Consider the following 22,492-nt stretch of genomic DNA (forward strand, 5'->3'; position numbering starts at 1 on the left):
CTTAATACTTTTAGTTTGCATACTGCAATTTGGTATAACTTCTGTACTGGTGGAAGTAAAACTGTGAGGCTGGGCCATGAGCTTTGCTTGGATAACTCAGCTGGTAGAGTGCTGGCTGCCAATAGGTGAAATATCCAGGTTTGACTCCTGCTCCTACACATAGCTTTAATATGCAAGAAAGATTCGGTAATCAGTTTGTGCCTCACAAGAGTCAGAAGATTTTATCTCTTATTGGCCAGATGTTATGCTACATGGTTTTATTGGTACAACATGTGAACAGTATCTAAGAAGATTCATCAATATTCTTTCTCAGTGATTACTTTTAGGAATGTAAATACAGCTATGGGAGTTTTTGTTGTTGTTGGTATAAGTAATCTGTGATGTTGCCTACTTTAGCAGTCTTTGTTACTATGATTTTATATGGTGAACATCTGAGTGTCCAGCAAGGTTATTGATTCATTTTTTAAGTCACTATTTGGTGAATGCCCTAGTCATATTTTGCAGATGTTGTGACAGATGATCATCAACATCCTTCTTTTCTTGTTTGAGTCCAGAAAATACAGTCTAACAGTCTGTCTCACCCTAGTTCATAGACAGATGACAAAAAACTTAACTACAGCCACTCAGCAATATGATACATTCACAACTGGTTCTTCTCTCTGTTGATTGTGTGGTAAGATGTGAATTTGGTTGCTTCCAGGTTGTGTTTTGGGTTTTGGTTACTGGACTTTCCAAGTGAAATTAATCCCACTTGCACCTGCAGCAGTTGTAAATATGTGAAGATTAATAGGCTACATGATTTTCCAGGTTTTGATCTAGTGAAAGTAGACCACATACTATATCTTACTTAATAAGATTACTTACAAGTGTTACTTTTCGCAATGAAGGTTAAAAGTCTAGAGTTTGTAACTATATGTGTTACCTTTGCAGGAAAACATACCATTGATTGTACACACACTTGAAACATTGAAAAACAAGCAGCCTCTGAAGAGTCTGATTGTAGATTTGTACACAAGACTGTGGAAAATAGAATGCCGGTGCTACCCATATCTTCAGAAATTGCTTCAAGAACCAATAAAAGATGGTGAAGAATACTGGGAATTAAATGTTGCAAAGGCACTGGCAATGAAACAGATCTGTGAAACAAGGTATAGTGACCATAATAAATTCAATTTATTCATCTAAATGGGATAGACTGCTACCCACCATATAAAGAAGATGATGAGTGACACTATATTAACATTACATTTAAAATTTCTAATCACCAAGTGGCTGCAGAACACACGCATAAAAGAGGGTTATTATTAGGCAAGCTTTCGGAGCCAGTGGCTCCTCCTTCAGGCAGGAAGTTTGAAGGGGAAGGAAGAGAGGTGAAGGGAAAGGACTACAGAGGTCTAGGAGAAGGGGTAGATTTCAGGAAAGCCTCCCCTGCCGGTCAAGGCAGGATGAGAAAGAAAATTTTAAATTATTTTGTCAAAAATTGTTTTTGTTGTTACATTACATTTAAAGGTAGACTGGCCACTGTCATCTCCAAGTACTGATGACCGAGTGACATGAGTAATGATCTGGTCTGGCGTGAATAGTGGGGGTGTAGAAGAGATTAGGGTAGGCCAGGGGGAAGATACTGTAGTGCTGCTTGTGGGAGTAGGTAGGAACTTGGAGGGAACAGGTTGGTGGGCTGTAAGGTGCAACATTGGGAGGCTGTGTTTATGGGGAAAAAGGGAGAGTAGAGAAATGGTGAGGAGAAAGGACCATGCAGGCATGCTGGTGTGATAGCAGATGTGTGCAAGGCTGTAGTAGAAGTAGGAAATGGGACAAGAGGTGGGTGGGGAAAGGAACAGGGGGGGGGGGGGGGCTATGGAAGCAAAGAGTATGTGGTAGGGAGAGTTCGTGCATGTGTAGTTCAGACAAGGAGAACCCCTCTGAAGAATTACAACACCTACATACTGTGTTCCAAAGGACTAGGTACTCACATCGTCAAATTGGCTAAGTGTTGCAGTCAAAATCAAAAAAGCCTGAGGAACAGGTTGAGGCTGAATCAGAGAAAGAGAAGCAGAGAGTTGCTCATGTACATTATGCTGGCCCACTATCTGGAATTTTGCTAGACCCCTATGTAAACCTGCTATGGTGTGTATATCACTGCCACAACAAAGATAAAAAGTCTTCTTTGTAATGTTAAAGATGATTTAGAGCTCTAAAAGGTAGGTGTATACTGCATTCCATGTGGCATATTTAATTGTGGAAGACTATTAAAACAGTTGAGGAGAGATGTGAGCAAAATTGGCAACACACTCGACTAAAACAATTAAGCACATCAGCTGTTGTTAAGCACTGCCTGGAATATATTCTTGAAGTGAAATACAGTGAGACCAGTATCATGATGCAGAAGCCAAACATCTTGAACAGCATAATTAAGGAGTCAATTGAAATAAGTAAGTCAGAAAACCTAATCAACAGGGACAGAAGTTTCAGTTTAAACAAACTTGTGGTCAGGTATTCAGTTTATTAAGATCTCGCAAGCCACCACACCCACCAGACCTGAGAAATGCTGAGAGAATGTGCATTTCACAGAATTCAAATGTGGGCATCAAGGGTGTAGTGTCCATCGGGACTCAATTTCAGCTATAAATAGCAGTGCAAGACCAACACTAGTTCACAGTCTGGTTGGAGTCCAGCAAGCAAGTACACAATACAGCACAACTCGCAGCACCAGAAGAAGACTACTGCTTTGTTCATCGAAATATTGTACAGTACATAAAATGGAAACAACAAATCAGATGAACACCCAGCAGCACACAATTAGGGAGGAGAGGTGATGGGTTACAGTGTTGATCCTCAGACATTGCGCCAGTGCTCTGCATTAAATTCGAAACCTCTCTACTGTATTTCATGGAGTAAGTGCATGTGATACTTTTAATGGTTATCCATTTATCAGAAGGGGACATTGGTCTTGGTGGCGTCCGTGGCGTGTTCGAGAGGAACTGGCTCTGTCCCAGCACTGCTCTCTCTCTCTCTCTCTCTCTCTCTCTCTCTCTCTCCCTCCCCCTCCCTCCCCCTCCCTCCCTCCCTCCCTCCCTCCCCCTGCCCTCCCCCTGCCCTCCCTCCCATATCATTATCAGCAATGGGTATATGACACTAGAACTCTGCATTCACTCATCACAGTTATCACACTGGACATATGTTTAAGGCACACTACCACTCACTCTTTGTGAAGGAATGGTGTCAGTCTTCCAAAGGGAGGAAAACCTTTCCAATTAGGCAACTGAACAACTCCTTGGGTGTCTCCCAGTCGACAGGGCTTGTAAACTTGACTTCCCCTTTGAATTAAAAAATTGTAGCTGGTCACTTTAGGTAAGTAAAGGCATGTACTAGATTCAGTTATTGTTAGGGATTACCAAATTAGTCTGATGCATATCAAAAGATTATGGAAGGAATGTTGTAGTGTGTTCATACAACTAGAAGAGGCACATGGTTCAGTATTTCGTAACTTGTTAGAGATTGATAACAACAACGTCTTGTCACTCAAAATGCAGCACTTATCATTATCACATCATCAAAATGTGTTGATGTCATTAAAGCTCATTGCAGTTCCAAGGCATTCTACAATATTTTGCCCTCTACATGCACCCAAATTAAGACCTGGGCTCATTGCTGTGTGATTACCTTAAAGATGTAAAGATTTCTTCAATAAAACGGTTAACTCTGTTGTACCCAGTTGTGATAAATGTCTGATAAGTTATTTCTATAATGTTTGAGCTAACAAAATGCAATAAAACTGCAGCATTACTCCTTGGTGGTTAGTATTTTTAATACTTAAAAAGTTAATATATAAAAATTAAAACAGTTGTGTTGGAAAGTTCTAAAGGAGACCACTCAGCAGAATGCAGAAGCATTGAGTCATCGAAAGGCATACACAAAAGAGAAAGATAACTTGCACATGCACCTGTGCCCCTACAATGATGCTAGTGCTGCATTTTGGCAGAATGGCTAGATTTTAGTGGGGGTTTTGTCAGGTGGGGTGATTAGAGGGAGGGAGATGTGGGAAACAGATAGAGGGATCAGGTTGGAAGCTAGTGGCTCAAAGGAAGGAAGGTGGTTTGCCAGCTAGGAATGCAAGGAGGAAGAGGTGACAAGTGCACAGGCTGATCATGTGATGCACAGTTGCCAGAGACAGTGGAGCACAGTGCACACTGAACATGATGTCGGGATGTGAGTTGCTAGGGGGTGACAGGACAGAGGAAGAGGAAACTATTGAGTAGAGGGTGTGGGGGACAGTGGGTTACTGGAGATTGAGCCAAGGACAATTACAGGTACAAAGGATGTGTTGCAAGGGTAACTCCCTTCTGCATAGGTCAGAGAAACTGGTCGTGGAGAGGAGCATCCATATGGCCTGGGTTGTGAGGAAGCCGTTGAAATTGAGAACAGTATGCTCAGCTGCATGGTGTGCACTGGGTGGTCAACATTGTTGTTTGCAGCAGTTTGGTGGTGGCCGTTGATCCTGATGAACAGATGGTTGGTAGTCATACTGACAGAAAAAGCTGTGCAGTGTTTGCAGCAGAGTTGGCATATGACATGACTGCTTTCACAGGTGACTGGCCCTCTGATGGGGCAGGATAAGCCTGTGGCAAGACTCAGGTAGCCAGTGTTGGGTGGGTGGATTGGGCAAATCTTGCACCTTGGTTTTTTTTCCTGTGGCAAAAGGCTGGTAGTGGGATAGGGGTGACTAGGGTGTTATGTATATTGTGTGGGTGATGGAACAACGCTTCAGGGGATTGGAAAGAATCTTTAGTAGAGTGTCCCTCATTTCAGAGTATGATGAGAGATAATCAAAACCCTGATGAAGGATGGTTCAGCTGTTCCAGTACAGGATGATATTGGGTGATGAAGGGAGTGTTCCTACATAGCTGTTTCTTGAGGGTGTTAGGAGAATTGTGGGTGAGTGAGGATATGGAACAGGAAATCTTATTGCGGACTAGGTTTTGGAGGGTAGAGCCTGTCTGTGAAGGCCTTTGTGACACCTTCAGCACACTGGGCAAGGGAGTTCTAGTCACTGCAGATACATCATACGTGGGTGATAAATTGTATGGGTTAAGTTTGTGAAGGAATGAGGGTAGGGTGACTTGGCTGTGAGTCCAAATCATGAAGATATTGTCAATGAACCTTAACCAGAGTAAATATTGGGAATTTTGGGAGGATGGGAAAGTTCCCTTTAGATGGCACATAAACAGGTTGGCATGAGAGAATACCATGCGGGTGCTCCTGGCGTGCTGTGGATTTGTTTCTGTTCTTCCTTTCAAAAGAAGTTATGATCGGGATATAGTTGGTTATGTGTATAAGGAATGAGGTTGTGGGTTTAGAGTCTGAAGGATGTTAGGAGAGCTAATGTTAGATAGCAATAAGGCCATGAGCAAGAGGGTTGTTGGTGTATAGGGAGGTGGCATCAGTGGTGAATGGTACGGATCCAGGAGGCAAAGGGAAAAGTTAATGAAGAAAGTGGTTAGTATCTTTGATGTGGGAGGCCAGGTTTTGGGCAATAGCTTGGAGGTGTTGGTCAACATGGGTGGAAATTCTTTCAGTGGGAGCTGAATAGTCAGCTACAGTGAGGCATTCAGGATTGTAGGATTTATGGGTTTTGGCAAGCATATAGAAGTTGGGTTTGTGGGGTGGTGTTGCGGTGATGAGGGAGATGGACTCATTGGAGAGGTTCTGAGAAGGGCCTATGGATTTTGGTAGGGAATGAAAGTTGTGTTGGGCTTCGGGGATGAAATCACTATGGTAGAGCTTGTAGACAGAGGCCTTATGCCAGGTAGTCAGTGTGACTCATTAAGACAATGGTGGAGCCTTTGTCTGCAGGGAGGATGATTAGGTCAGGATAGGAGTTCTCCTTGCAACACATACTTAGCTCCTGCAATCGTCCTGGCCTCAATCTCTGATAACCCGCTGTCCCCACACCCTCCACCCAACAGTTCCTCCTCCTCCATTCTGTCACCCCATCCTAGTCACCTCCCTAACATTACCTTGAGTGTGCACTGCTTACCACCAACTGTGACAACTGCACATCACGTGCCTAGCCCATGCACTTGCCACCCTTCCCTCCCGCATTCCAAGGCAGCAAACCGGCTCCCTCCCGTCGAGCTACTGGCCTTCCACTCCCAACCTCTCTACCTGCTTCCTGCCCCTCTCCCTCTCCCTCTCCCTCTCCCTCTCCCTCTCCCTCTCCCTCTCCCTCTCCCTCTCCCTCTCCCTCTCCCTCTCCCTCTCCCTCTCCCTCTCCCTCCCCCTCCCTAACTGACACAACTCCCAGCCCAGGCTGGTCCACTTGCTAAAATGCAGCACTAACATTCTTCGTCCAGCTAATGCCATGTAGTGTTAGAAGTGTGTGTGTGTGTGTGTGTGTGTGTGTGTGTGTGTGTGTGTGTGTAAGTGCATGCATGCATGCCAGCATGTTTTCTTTCTTTTTTTTGTGTGTGCCTGTTGACGACTCAGTGCTTCTGGTTTTCATTGAGTGGTCTACTTTACTCCAAATTATAACAACTGCCAATATGACTAATGTTAGTACTGCAATTGTGTATTGAACCATTCATAGCAAAATTATTTATTGTAAAATGTGTTCAAGGTGGCTGCCATGATTGTTGACTCAAATACTCAAAGACTCTTAGGTATAATTTGTTTTTAAAGGTAAGTAATGACTATCTAGATTGTGCTGTAATCTCCAGTGAAATGTGAATTCACCACTATGTACCATCACACACACGCTTGAATAAGAAACATTCACATTCTTCCATTAAGAAAAGAATATGTATATCAGCTATCTGCCAATAGAGTTATGTTACCAGTTTTCAGGACTGTTCAGGACAATATACTGTGAACAGTGAGTACTCTGGTACTAAACATGCACGTGGTTATTTTTACTAGAACCCCAACTGAGTGTATAGCAATGTTACAGTGGAAACTGCAAACAAAACAGTACCCTTCTAATCTAGCATGCTTCAGTATGAAATGAAATTTGTAAGAAGAGTAAAACAGGATGCTCTCTCAAAAAGTGTAATTCTGCTCTACAATAGCACCTCCTCCTACAGTATAAAAAAATGTGACAGATCATCAAAAATGTATTTGGGGAGTGATGCCACATACACTTTACAGTTTTGACTTCATATCATTTAACATTTATTTGTTCACTAGGCTCAAAGAATTGCAGCTTTAAGTTCAAATATAACAAAGCAATCGTGCAAACCACACATGAGTTGCTAAAATTATAAAACTCACATTGCAATGGGATAAATGTCTAAATGTTTGTGGAGACTAGATTAAAAAATACACTTCTGTACAAAACTTAACGATGAGATAGATAAAGTTACATAACATATTAACAACCCATGGGAAATGAATGAAAGTCCGCAAGCATGTTGTCAGATGTCTCCCAGTCATGCACAGATAGCTGGACATTACATGATGTGAAGTCAGTACAACTATAGTGTCAGATGGTACTGGCCTCACTGCATGAGGCAGTTGAAGAAACAGGAAAAGACTGTGTGTCGTTCAGTGAGTATTTACAGTGCACTGTGATGGTGCTCTTCATTACAGCATATGCTGAAGGCAACATTTCAGTGACTTCACATGGTGAAGAATCACCGGGACACTGGAAGAAACATCGAGTGTGGTGAATGTAGTACTGGAGTTTTGTATGTCACCTGCATGGAGAACATTCTGAACTGCTGCCCAGAGCAGGGGAGAAGGTTGACCATGATCAGCTACAGCAGCTGATGAACCCTGCATTACACAACAAATAAGAAGGGATCCATGTTAAACAGTGGGTGCAATTGCAGCTACATTTAACAGGACTGTAAGGCACACAATCTCATGCTTCATATTGTCGTGGCGACTACTTCGTGGTGGTCTCTTTGCCTGATGACCAACATATCATGTTCTGTTGACACCTGCACATCGCTGGCTGCGATGATGTCAAGAGCGTGCGGACTGAACCAACAAGGAGTGAGGTCACATGCTCTTCTCAAAAGAGAGATACAGTCTGAGTAGTGATTCTGGACATTCCTTAAATGATGAGAGGTGGTAACATGTAATGCACCCAGGAACATTATTGAATATGATCGTTTTCATGGTCCAAGTGTTACGGTGTAGGATGATGTAATTTTGCACAGGCATACTGCCCTCCAAATTGTTGAACTGGTACACTCATTAGCCAACATTATTGTGACACTGTACTCCCCATGTGCATCTTTTCAGGGGTGCGTTCAGCTCTGACATAATTTTTATGGATGAAATGAAATGTCATGTGGCTAGGGCCTCCTATCGGGTAGACCAGACATCTGGCGCAAGTTATTTTAGTTGACACCACTTCAGTGACTTGCGCATTGATGGGGATGATATGATGATGATAAAGACAAAACAACGCCCAGTCCCTAAGCGGAGAAAATCTCCGACCTAGCCAGGAATCGAACTCGGGCCAAATGACAATGGGTGACTGCCTAGAACAGCACAGGTGAGGGAGCTATTGCAGAAGAGGGATATTTGGTGAACAGATGGACCTGCCTGTTCTCCTAACTTAAATCCCATTGAACTCATGTCTGTTGTGGTGTAAAGATGTATTGCAGCTTGACTAAGTGCACTGAAGACCACCCAGCTGTTGTAAACTGCACTGGTGGAGGTATGGCATGCTCTCCCACAAGAACTCCCTACCAACATTGTGGCCAGCATAGGAGCATGTTGCAGAGCATGCACTGCCATTTGTGGTGATCAGACACCCTTTTAAGAACCAGGTCCTGCCTTTTGTGATGTGCAGGAGAACATCATAAATCACGGTGACTTCATTGTAGCTATTGGATTTGAATAAAAATAACATTTCTGTTCATCTCATTGTGTATTCCTGTCAGTTACCTTCTGTATTAGACTGTTGTAGTTCTTTTTGTGTATTGTCCAAGTTCCATGTAGCTATGTTACTTGGCAGTGACATATTGTGCGAAAGTTTTTCTTCCTCAAGTTCTGCGCACCATTGTGTCACATGTTTGTTTGTTATTGATTTTCATTTCCACAGCCATTTGTCTCATTAACTATTGAATGCCTCTTGCACTAATAGCCTAAGAGAAATTAACAATTGCATAACATTGTGCTATTATAACTAACATGAAAATTACGTGGTTGTTTGTTGCTTCTGTAATGAAGATGTAAATAAAGTGTATTGACATTCCATATTGCACACTGATTTATTTGAAATTAATGTGTATTAAAGATATGTTTTAATGTCAGGTCATTATTTCAGGCCTGCTCAACATGGAGAAGAACTTGTTTCTCTACTCTCAGACATTTTGAACAAGTGTAGTGGTGTTCAAGGTAGTCTTCCATCATCCATAGCCATTGAAGCCATTGCTGCCTTGTGTTCAGCTGATATTGTGGACATCACGACAACGTGGAAAAGTCTAGCACCAAGGCTAAGTCGAGATAAAAGGCCTGCTGTCATCAGAAGGTTAACAAATTTGTGACAACTTTTTAAATTGTTTCACTTATTCCATTGAATTATAAAATATCACAGCCATTACCAAAACAAAACACAGTTCCTTCATAACTCCAGTGGCCAACATATTCTGCTCCTCCTTGATCTATTTTACTTCATCCTCTTCTTTTCCATACTCTGTATTTGTAGAGGTTGGCCACCATTGTTCTGATGCTGTCTCCCTCCTCCCCATGCATATCAAAAGGCCATACCTGCCAGTGAATTGAAAGGTGTCTTGTGGTTTTGATTATGTTTTTCCACCCTACAAATGCTTTGGGGAATTAGTGTACTGAACCTGAGTCCTCCACATACCAGTCAGATAAATATGGCAAAATGCAGACCATTTACATAATTATCTTAAAGAGGATGAACAATGGCTAATGTAACAATTTCCCCTTATAGATTTGTTGTAGACAACATACTTCACAAGGGTGTAAATATATTGTGAAGCTGTTGCAGGATGCCAAACTGTTTGAAGTGTTATCTGAAAAAGATTCTAGAGTGGACGCCACTCATACTTATTACCCACTTCTGTGCAACCAACACTTTTTCCTCAATTATGAGTTACCCCAGAACATGACACCATAAGACATTATTCAATTAAAACAGAAAAGTAAGTCAATTTTTTGACATTTCTTTGTTAAAAATCTGATATCATTTGTAATGCAAAAATAACAAAGCTCAGACATTTAAGATCTGTGGCATGTGACTTCCAATTCAGTTTCTTATCATTATATACAGTTAAGAATTTAGAATACTCTGTTTCATTTTTGACTTGCCTTCATACATTATTTCTAATGATGTGTTCAGACCTTGTTCAATACGGAGCTGCATGTATTTTGTTTTATTCGGTTTCAGTGACAGTCCATTTGCAGAGAACAAGTTATTCTTTGTCAAGCAAATTTTATTTACTTATTCAAGTGCTGAAGTTAGGCGTGATTATAGTATTTGCAACAACAGCAAAGAGAACTATTTCTACTTATTGGATATATAAGAACGTAGACATCAGTGGACCAAATATTGACCATTGTGGTACATCTGCAATAATGTTCCCCATCCTGAAGATACTTTTTCATAATGCACATTTTGGAATAAAGCTGTAACTCTAGTTACTGTGTGGAAAATGTGTTTAAAGTTAAAGGAAAATAATTAGGGTTTGTAATATGGAGTATATGAAGTTGGGTGGAGGGACAGATAAAATGGTACTCCAAAGGGAAATGAGATTGGAAAAGTGTGATCAGAAATGTTATAGCAGGAAAGGAAGAATACAGCTTGAAAGTCAGGTACTCATCCTTCCCTCCAATACAGCACCCACTATGTGGAGGGTCATGTCTCCAACTTTTTGGAGATGAATGATGTTTATTTGTTCTACAGAATGCAAATTGTGTGTATTCCCCTCCACAGTCTCACCTACAAAAATGTGTTACAGAATGCAAATTGTGGTTATTCTCTTCCACAGTCCCACCTACAAAATTGTATCTTTGCAAACTGGACTCACATCCTGCTCCACCATATACAACAAATGTATCACTACGGTAACCATTTCTCATGGAATCTCAAAACTAGTTTTTGTTTGCTGCAAAACTAACATAAGTTGCCATCCCATATATGAAATTCTGGGTGTCCTGGTGCCTCTTCCTCCCACTTTTCCCTTTCATCACCTGTTTAAGGTTCACTATAGTCCAGATGCACAGATGTATTGTACTGTACTGTGTGATTGTGTGTGTGTGTGTGTGTGTGTGTGTGTGTGTGTGTGTGTGTGAGAGAGAGAGAGAGAGAGAGAGAGAGAGAGAGAGAGAGAGAGAGAGAGACAGAGAGATTATGCATGCCCAGCAGAAGCAGTTTACTTTTTTTTTTTTAATATAAAGTAAATCATCTGTTACTGACTAGGTACAAGGTAAGCTGCTCCTGTCTGGGTATCTGAGTAGTATTCAGTCTTCCTGTGGAGTGAGATAGTTGCTTTAATAATAAACAATTGCATTTGTTTCAGTCTCTGTAAGCTGTTTTCCTTGGTACCAACTCTGAGATCATCAGGAACAGCTTATGAGAATCTTGTAAAGGAAGTTGTAGCCAAACTTTGGTCATACATTTCAACAAACGAAAACATTGATGTCATCAAAGCTGCATTTGAGTGAGTTAATTTGTATTTAATTTTTGATTCATTATGATTAAATCTGATAAATTTTAATATGACTGTTAATTATTGCCTCTATGGGCAGTACAGAGCCTGACCAAAAAAGAGAGAGACTGTTCACATTATTAAGGAACTATTTATGTACTCACTAAGTATTTTCAGTTAATAATGGTCACCTGTGACCCCCATAAATCTGAATTCCTTCCTCAGTTCAAGACATTTCTACATGTCTTCATGTTTTTTCCAGTGAGATTGGCCAGGATCTGCACCATTTTCACTATATGGTCCAGCACAAGCTCTTATTAGTGGCCGGCCGGAGTGGCCGAGCGGTTAAGGGCGCTACAGTCTGGAACCGCACGACCGCTATGGTCGCAGGTTCGAATCCTGCCTCGGGCATGGATGTGTGTGATGTCCTTAGGTTAGTTAGGTCTAAGTAGTTCTAAGTTCTAGGGGACTTATGACCACAGCAGTTGAGTCCCATAGTGCTCAGAGCCATTCTTATTAATGTACTGCCCATCCATTGTTAACATGTCAGTTAATTTGGAATAAAAATAAGTATGTATCATTATTATTTTTGATTTGTAAACAGGTCCCTATGCATCCCATTCAGTGAAGTGTGAGGATACACATTTTTTGCGTATTTAAGTCTTGGATTTTTTCCTGTAGAGTTAGATTTGCCATCGCATATAAATGAATAATCATGTTTTTTATTTATGTTGTGTGAAAGGGAACATTTCAAATGAAACCAGATCTGCATCTTTACATATGATATTATAAATTATTATAAATATGTGTTTTGTAGCAGGTTGGGGTTTAGTGACACTAGATATTGAACATCATGACAGAAGAGAGCAAAGGTCATTGTTTTGTTATGGATGGCAGGTGGGAAAGTGGCACATTGTGGGTGGTGGAATGGGTTCTTTATTTGGCTCAGTGGGTGAGGTGTGAAAGAAACATTGGTGGTTCCACTAACGGTCATTTATTGAGACATAAGAACCTTTAAACAGAGTAATCAATTCCTCGTGGCTGCAGAGCAACGGATTCATAGTGTGTAGATTCCAGTGACCACCGATACGATGACGGCTCATGTTGCAGCAGTGCGCCAGTGGCATATTCTTCCATTCAGTACAGTGCTCATAACTCAGTGGAATAGTGGTATGGTCTTCTCCGTGTGAATTCTCTTGTCGCATTACTAACAAGCGGCTACGGCATGGCACAGAGTGCTCAGTCCTGCAATCGAATCAGCGACCCTCAGGTTCGGCATCTACTGGTGGAGTTCCTCAACCTCAATGTTTACAGGTGACTCATTTGGTGAGGCCGCAGTCCCTTCATCCTCACCAGCCACCTGGGTACGTACCACATAAACTTCTTTCTGGTAACATCTGGGATGGCATCTTCTGCGTTGCCCTATTGGCACGGTATCAACATCTTCTTCTGTCGAGCAGCATAGTGGCTAAGTCACTGTAGAAAAGTATGACATCCGCTGACTAACCATCAGTCCATCCAACCAGATGACGTTTCTTTGCGTCTCCTTTCTCCCCTCAGAGATCCTCCTCATGCCTGTTTGACGGAGATATTTATTTGGTGTTTTTGCCAATGTCGCGAAGTTTCTAGGGCAGTGACTGACTCTTCTGTTGTTGATCTATGCTTCTCACGTTGGGCCAAAATGTGACCAATGTCGGCATATTTGCCAGCTTTCCATTGTTTTACGTCTATGGTTGGGCAGTGCCCTTTTCTCCTCCTCCGCATTGCCAGATGCATAACACTAGTGACCTCAGTATGCTGACAGTTCCTGATGTGCGAACTGTACTGGTCGTTGTTCTCCTTGGAAGCATTGCATGGATCATCAGCCTTCTCACGTTGGGCAGATATGTGACCAATGTTGTCGCACGTGCCGGCTTTCCTTGTTCGACTGCTGCCAATTCCGAATATTGTGGCTTAACATGTCAAAGTCTCTAAAATTTTCACTTAACTTACAATAAGTCTTTACTTATTTTTATGCTTTGATCAACCATAAATAACACGTAATTATTATACAGAACCATAAATAACACATAATTATTATACACCCTATGGCTCCTGTGGTATTGGTATTTGTTTGAGGTACTTCTTGGGCAGTGTGTGGTGATTGAGTTCATCAGCAGATGGCTTTACATCACAACAAGTATATCACAGAGGTTCTAACTGCTGGAGGGAGCCTTTGGAGTAGACAACAATGGGAACTGCTGAGGAAGAATGTATATTAAAATGCAAAAATCAAATGAGAAGCTTTAAGTGTATGTCAGTCGTATTCCACACTAAAAATATGCTTGCAAATGTTCATACAATAATTGTAAATGGAGATATAATCCAGTGGAACATATTTGCAAATGTGAAAGAATAAGTAATACTTCAAGAGCAGAACTGAATTAAGTATAATTTTTTTGATTTTTCCACCCAGAACCCTTTCATGTGGCAACCCTGTAGTATCTTACAAATCTGGAATGCAAGAAGTCTGAGTTGAGAATAAAAATACAAGACAAAAAGACTGAAGAAGAATTTTGTTACAAGAAAATGCTATGTTTTGCATCAAGAATCTACTGTGTTTTCATTGTCACATATCTTTTCATGTGGCAACAAGGGCAAGAAATATGAATCTGTTGTCAAGAAGTTGGATTTAAAAACTAACGAATAAGATGCTATTTTCATCTGGGCTTCGATCCTGCTGCAAGATTTCTTGGAAAGTTTTTTATTTAATGGGTGTATCACTCAAGATTCAAGGAATTTCACTATCCACAGCTTCCAGATGTTTAATAAACGTCAAAAGGGTCTGTAGTAGGCTGTAATGTTGTTTTTATTTAATCACACAGTTGGCTAATTTCGACTATTTGTCATTGTCAGCACCTGTAAAACCAATGTGGAAAAGCACTACATTGTCTGCATACATCGCCATATATAAATAACACTTCACACACCTCACATTAAGACAAAACATTTCTGCACACATTTCTTACAACCACATGGTAACTGACAGCAGCTGGTAATTTGTTCTCACAGATTCGTATACATCCAAAGACTTTAAAGCTCTCGATAGTACATATGATAGGCACGTTACAAATATTACTGGTGTTCCAGGCTTAGTTGATATCACGTATAAAAACAGTCAGCGACCAAAGACTACATCAAGGGCATACAAATGCACATAAAATATTAGATACATTACATGGGATATCACTGGGCAAATGACATTATTTTAAACAATATATTAACATAAATATACATGAGGTATATTCAAAATTCCAGAAATAATAGAAACAGAATACTCCATCAACTGCTGGTGTGCCAGGTATAACGACTGCCTGATAGTGTAAGTCATAAGTGCCTGAATTTTTTTATAAGTGACAACCAAATATGCACCGTGTGAAATGGTGGCAACCAAATGTCACCTGCATTATAAGATGTGTTAACCAGTATTGAGAACATGAAGTATTTCTTGACTTACAGTGTGTGATAGTGTCACTATATAAAATACATTAAATAGCCATTGGACTGGTTCAATATAAAGAGAAATAATGTGGGAAATAACTATAAATGAGGAGAAGAGAAGCCTCAAAACAGTAAGGGTTATATGTCCACATGACATAAGCATAACACCAAAAAATAAAATGTGTAAAACTCAGTATCACACTCCACTCCTAAAGGAAGAACAGTTTGTTCTGCTTAGTGGTTCATCTCTTGGTCTCCCTCTATGATTTTTATGCTCCACACTGCCCTCAAATATTAAATTGGTGATCCATTGATGCCTCAGAACATGCCCTACCAACCAGTCCCTTATTCTAGTCAAGTTGTGCCACAAATTCCTCTTCTCCTCAATTCTATTCAGTACCTCCTCATTAGTTGCATTGTCTACCCATCTAATCTTCATCGTTCTTCTGTAGCACCACATTTCGAATGCTTCTATTTTCTTCTTGTCTAAACTATTTATCGTCCATGTTTCACATCCATACGTGGCTGCATTCCATACAAATACTTTCAAAAAAGACTTGCTGACTCAATGTTAACAAATTTTTCTTCTTCAGAAGTGCTTTTCTTGCCATTTTATATCCTCTCTACTTCGGCCATCATCAGTTATTTTGCTCCCCAAATAGCAAAACTCATCTACTACTTGTGCCTCATTTCCTAATCTAATTCCCTCATTATCACCTGATTTAATTTGACTACATTCGATTATCCTCATTTGCTTATATTTTTTATGTAGTGTTGGCAGAAGAGCCAACACCGTGTTGCTAGAGGAGGCCGAAATGCACGCTTTTAAGCTCACGCAGAGTGGCGTGAGGTCTGGAACAGTTAAAGGATTTGAGTCTAGCAAATAAAGTACGTAGCTGTTGGAATACTTAACTTTAATCCACAATTGGTGTACATCTATCATTACTGTACAAGCTTCACAATATTAATTATCAAATGCTATGGTGCCTTGCTAGGTCGTAGCAAATGACGTAGCTGAAGGCTATGCTAACTATCGTCTCGGCAAATGAGAGCGTAATTGTCAGTGATCCATCTCTGGCTAAGTTGGCTGTACAACTGGGGCGAGTGCTAGTAAGTCTCTCTAGACCTGCCGTGTGGTGGCGCTCAGTCTGCAATCACTGTCAGTGGTGACACGCGGGTCCGGCATATACTAATGGACCGCGGCTGATTTAAAGGCTACCACCTAGCAAGTGTGGTGTCTGGCGGTGACACCACAGTTTATTGACTGATGTCATTTGTTGACTGAGCTAGAAAGACAGTCAAACCTTTTTCAGCATAATTTACAAGAGTAATGAATGCTGGAATGAGTGCTGTGAGACCGTGTGAAACAGACTAGGGACTATTTACTTGTTTCAGTGGGTGATAAACTATGTTTCAATTGAATAACTCTTTTCATCATTTTTCTGCAAAGAAAAATGGTCCATAAACCTTTGTATGGGATACGGCACAGAACACGTTGATCTTTAGTGAGTCTCTTCCTGGATTTTGATTTAAAGGTCATACCTGTATACCCATGTTTCTTCACCTTCTTTAGCAGTGTGTATCATTGTCAACTTCATTCAGCAATTCCTGAGCAATGTCTACGCAATGTTGTTTCTGGTCCAGATTCAACAACTTTGGAACAAACTATGCTGCTACATATTTCATGCTCAAAACCTCCAAAAAAATGCTTGGCATGGCCAAATGATATCCCAGCATCATCGACAATGTTTCTGACGATGATTCAGTGATTTTACAGAACCATTTTCTTTACTTCTTTCACATTGTCATCAGTAACTGATGTGTTAGAGTGCCCAGACCGGTTGTCTTCTTGACCCACTTTGAAACATTTATACAATTAGTAAACATTTCAAATGGGTGCTGCACTTTGCTCCATTTTTCAAGTAACATTTCATGTAAATTCTTTGATCCATCTTTTTTCAAAAGTAAAAATTGGCCAAGCACTTGAAAACACACATAACCATTTTGATTGTCAACAACAAACTAAATATTCAAAATAGCTGAAAATGCAAATATACATCAGGAAAAAGTGTACCAGCGAGATAAAAAAATTTGAAAATATGATCTGCAATTCCCGCGAAATTAAAAAATTCACGTTACTTTCTGATCACCCCTGTATGCCTATAACGAATGGTGAACCACTCGCAGCCATGTAACGTGATATAAGAACAAGGTCGTAAGAAGATCCGAATTGACAAGCTTTATCAGTGACAGTAGGTTGTAAACATGTCAGGCATTGCTGCTGTTAGTGAATGCAGGTCCATGTCAACCAGTTTCTGAGCAAACATTTTGGAAGAAACTGCATACTGTATTTACTCGAATCTAAGCCGCACTTTTTTTCTGGTTTTTGTAATCCAAAAAACCGCCTGTGGCTTAGAATCGAGTGCAAAGTAAGCGGGAGTTCTGAAAAATGTTGGTAGGTGCCACCACAACTAACTTCTGTCGTCGAATAAATGTAGTGCTACACGGGCATGCTTTGCAGGCACAAAGATAAATACTAGCAGCAAAACCTCTGCGTCAGTAAATAAATTTAAAAAAAGGTTGAAGACGAGCATTTTTCTTCGCCCCGAGTTTCGACCACTGCATTTTCATACATTATCCAACGAAGTAAATACGAATTAAGTATTGTTCATCTTCGAATTTAGCATCATTTCAATGTACTATGAAAATCCAACTGGCAAGACTATTTGGGATGTTTGTCAATATGGCCAACTCTATGTTCTGAATTTTGTCTTACCTGTGAGAAGAGATGGTTGCTAATAGGAACTTTTATGAATTGTGAATCACATGCAATATTCTCTTCACCATAAGAATAATACGAATATAAACATTTTGCCATGTATTCTTTCGTGTTTGCTGCTATCTCATTAATAACCTGTCTGCCTAATAAACTACGAAACTAGAGTGAGACAACAGCAAACGCGGAAGAATATACATATCATGTCATGTTTATATTCGTATTATTCTTGTGCCTAATAGTGATACAGTCAGAAATGAAGCACGGCAATTGACTAGATTTTTAAATCTAAGATGACTCTAATTTCTGTGCAGAATGTAATGTACTAAAGAGGCGTCTGCAAAGATTTTCGAACGGAGAAAAAGTTTCGCTAAACTCTCGTTCAGAACATAGTCATCATACGAATTCTATTATTTGGCTCCTGTTGATCATTATCAAAGCAAGCAGCAGTGTAAGCAACAACAAATAGCAGTCTCTTGCCATTGTGTTGCTAATGAGACGATTCCTCTCTTTTTTTTTTTTAATTGTAAGCGGCGGTAGCGTGCACAAAAGCAAGCCATGCCACGAGGGCGAGAGGCCGTAAACACAGAAACAAACAATGCATGACACAGTATAGTCATACATTTTTAGCTTAGAGTGACGTAAACACCTATAACAAAGAGAACGGCATTTATCATATCAAAGTAAAATAATCAATCAATTCAAACCAGACGAAGCACGTGAAAAAGGAAGGGTACCCGTATAAATACGGACGGAGTGCCTGACGCATAGCAATGGCTACCTGGTATAGCTTAACTGCTAAGCTTACGACTCGAACCAAACTACTGTAGCTGTATCGTCGTTCATTCGACCTAAATTGTGTCTCATATTACAATGGACCAACATTGTTTCGATTTGGAGGTGCGGCCTAAAACTTCTCTCTCCCCTTGAATTTCGAGTCTCAAATTTCAGGTGGGGCTTAGATTCGGGAAATTTTTTTTTTCCCCTTGATTTCGAGTCTCATTTTTCAGGTGCGGCTTAGATTCGAGTAAATACGGTACCTTAAAAAAGTCCCCTGCTCACAGTTGCTCATAAAGCTGTTTGTCTTCTACAGGAAACTGGATGGTAGCTGACTGCAGGGGTGTAGTGTTGTATGATGAGTCGTGATACTGGATCTTTTCAAATGATGCAAGGCACTGAGAGTACTGATGCCACAATGAGGCATTTAACCCACAGAGTGTGCAGAGCATAGTTCAGACTAGAGATGGTTTGCAATTGTTTTGAGATGTTTTTTGTGTCATTAGCTTGGGCCCACTCATTCAGGTTACCATGAGCATGTGCCTAAATATTTATTTCAAAATTCTCGGTGACAAAATGTTGCCCTTTCTTCTACACCTTCATGATAAACGAGCCTTGGACACTGCTATCTTCCAAGTAACAACAACCATGTTTACAGAGCTGCAAGCTTATGTTTCTGGTTTACTGTGCTCTTGAGTACGCTATCACACATCAGTTGGATCATTAAATCAAATGATTTTAATGCCAAATAGAATGTCTTGGACTATTTGGAACAGCAGGAGAAACAAAGCAATCAGTACCCCACAATTTGGTAATGCTGCTGGATCTAATCTTAACAAGTGGCTTCATCTGGAAATGGCATACCAGCAGATTCATGTGGACTCGCATTCTCATTGATTTAAGGTCATAATTAAGGCTAAAGCCAGTGTATCATATGGAACATGCCTGGAACACTCGGTTCTTAATATTTGAATAAATGTGAAGTTTAACATAATGATTTATCTCCAAGTAGTCTTTACAGTGGAACTAGGTAACTGCTTGTCAACATTCAGTTCAGATTCACTTTGCCCAAAAATGGAACAGCAGAAAAGATTTTTGTTTAATATTGACTAATACAGCCATTAGCAGTCCCACTAGCCCTCAGAATTACATGAATGGCTCATGACTGCAGTGACAGATGTTCAGGGTGTCAGATTCGATGTTAAATTAAAACCAGATTCCCAAACCATATCTTCTGAGACTCCATAATAAGTTCACAGCAAATTTTTTTTGTAAATCTCGCTTGCCTCAAAAATATTCTAAATATGCACTCTGTACAATACTTCATATGAATACTTGCAACATATTACATTTAAGTTGAACTGACTGTTGAGGACTGTTTCTCTGTGATTAAATTTCTTTCTTGATACTGCAATTGAAGTAAAATCAGCTTCCACTAATGATGCTAGTCATCAGTCAGTGCATCCAAATCATGTTCAAGCGAATTTAGTTTTGCAGCAATGACCATACCTCATCAACACCAAATAAAATTACAGCTTGCTATGAAATTAGGATCTTGAAAATTTAAAATAAATGTATTTTCAAACATTGATTATTTTCATTAATTATGATCTTTTTACTATGTTAATTGTCTTCTTCCAATCAAGTTGGTCAATCTCATCTTTGGACTTTATTTTGGTTCCTGAAATATTTTCAAAGTTGTGTAGTGGGTACCTTGAGAAAAAAATCAGTGTGACAGGAATTTTGACTTTGCACAGCCTCATTAAACAAGCTGCTTTATAATCTATTACAAAATTGGAGTCTGTGCCATTAGTACTGCTGGTACTTAATTCACTAAGATTTTAGTTGAACACACAGAAAATATGAAGTACAGAACTAACAGTACACATTCCTAAATAACATTCAGGGAATTCATTTCTGTTAAAAGACATTTAGTAACCAAATTTTAGTGTTATAGTTATTATTTGCAATGCTCTCAAAAACAGTGAAAATTATTAATTACAGATGAAAATATTTAACTCCAAAATTATGAATTTTTGGATTTATGATATTTGAAAAATTCTCTGTGGTATGACAGAAAATATACATGTTGTTGTACAAAAAATCATGTGGCATTAAATGGTTACTGCTCTACGCTCAAACATAGCTGGATGCAGCACAAGAAACAACCTAGTGGAGCATGGGGAAGTCACACTTGCTTTCCATCACCGTAACCAAAAGTTCCTTAATAATGTGAACACTCTCATTTCTTTTTGTCAGTTTATGTATGTGTAACTTAACGGGAAGCTTAAAATGAAAGGTCAGGACAGTCAGGCCCCATGATGACACAACCCACCTGTAATGTGGATAAGGGCTGAAAAAGTTGAAAGGAAAGCCATCATAAATCAGAGATGGCACATTGGTAAGTACTGTGTCAGTTTCAGTCCAGAGATGATAAGGGCGTAGTGAGAAGTAATGATAGAAGAAAAAAGTGTTGTAATAAACTATAAATCTTAGGGTATGAGTGACCTACCTTTTTTAATCTTCACCAAACTGTCTTTCCCTCCCTCCCCAAGGAACTAACACTTAGCTCAGAAAACTATACAGGGTGGTCCATTGATCATGACCGGGCCAAATATCTCACGAATTAAGAGTCAAACGAAAAAACTATAAAGAACAAAACTTGTCTAGCTTGAAGGGGGAAACCAGATGGTGCTATGGTTGGCCCGCTAGATGGTGCTGCCATAGATCAAACGGATATCAACTGTTTTTTTAAATAAGAATTCCCATTTTTATTACATATTCGTGTAGTACATAAAAAATATGAATGTTTTAGTTGGACCACTTTTTTCGCTTTGTGATAGATGACGCTGCAATAGTCACAAACATATGGCTCACAATTTTAGACGAACAGTTGGTGACAGGTAGGTTTTTTTAAATTAAAATACAGAACATAGGTACGTTTGAACATTTTATTTTGGTTGTTCCAATGTGATACACGTACCTTTGTGAACTTATCATTTCTGAGAATGCATGCTGTTACAGTGTGGTTACCTGTAAATACCACATTAATGCAATAAATGCTCAAAATCCATAATGTTCGCACATGCATTGACAATGTGCTGACGCATGTGGCCAGGTGCTGTCAGTGGATCACGATAGCAAATATCCTTCAACTTTCCCCACAGAAAGAAATCCGGGGACGTCACATCCGGTGAACGTGTGGGCCATGGTATGGTGCTTCGACGACCAATCCACCTGTCATGAAATATGCTATTCAATACCGCTTCAACCGCACATGAGCTATGTGCCAGACGTCCGTCATGTTGGAAGTACATCGCCATTCTGTAATGCAGTGAAACATCTTGTAGTAACATTGGTAGAACATTACATAGGAAATCAGCATATGTTGCACCATTTAGATTGCCACCGATAAAATGGGGGCCAATTATCCTTCCTCCCATAATGCCGCACCATACATTAACCCGCCAAGGTTGCTGATGTTCCACTTGTTGCAGCCATCGTGGAATTTCTGTTGCCCAGTAGTGCATATTATGCCGGTTTACGTTACCGCTGTTGGTGAATGACGCTTCGACACTAAAAATCTGTCATCATCCCGTAATTTCTCTTGTGCCCATTGGCAGAACTATACACGGTGTTCAAAGTCATCGCCATGCAATTCCTGGTGCATAGAAATATGGTACAGGTGCAGTCGATGTTGATATAGCATTCTCAACTCCGACGTTTCTGTGATTCCTGATTTTTCCACAATTTGTCTGCTACTGATGTGTGGACTAGCTGCGACAGCAGCTAAAACACCTACTCGGGCATCATAATTTGTTGCAGGTCGTTG

At 40.2% G+C, this 22,492-nt stretch overlaps 1 protein-coding gene across 4 annotated transcripts in view; it reads left to right on the top strand.

Annotated features, from left to right (window-relative positions):
- LOC126483699 (focadhesin) overlaps positions 1–22,492 on the top strand; it is a 288,818-nt gene that overhangs the window by 103,378 nt on the left and 162,948 nt on the right. For all 4 annotated transcript variants that reach the window (XM_050106786.1, XM_050106787.1, XM_050106788.1 and 1 more), the window contains exons 9-11: positions 931–1,148; positions 9,278–9,481; positions 11,499–11,639. In XM_050106786.1, coding sequence (XP_049962743.1) covers positions 931–1,148; positions 9,278–9,481; positions 11,499–11,639 — 563 coding nt within the window. The remainder of the gene's footprint in view (positions 1–930; positions 1,149–9,277; positions 9,482–11,498; positions 11,640–22,492) is intronic.

This window comes from Schistocerca serialis, chromosome 6 (genome assembly GCF_023864345.2).
Source record: "Schistocerca serialis cubense isolate TAMUIC-IGC-003099 chromosome 6, iqSchSeri2.2, whole genome shotgun sequence".
Taxonomy (NCBI): domain Eukaryota; kingdom Metazoa; phylum Arthropoda; class Insecta; order Orthoptera; family Acrididae; genus Schistocerca; species Schistocerca serialis.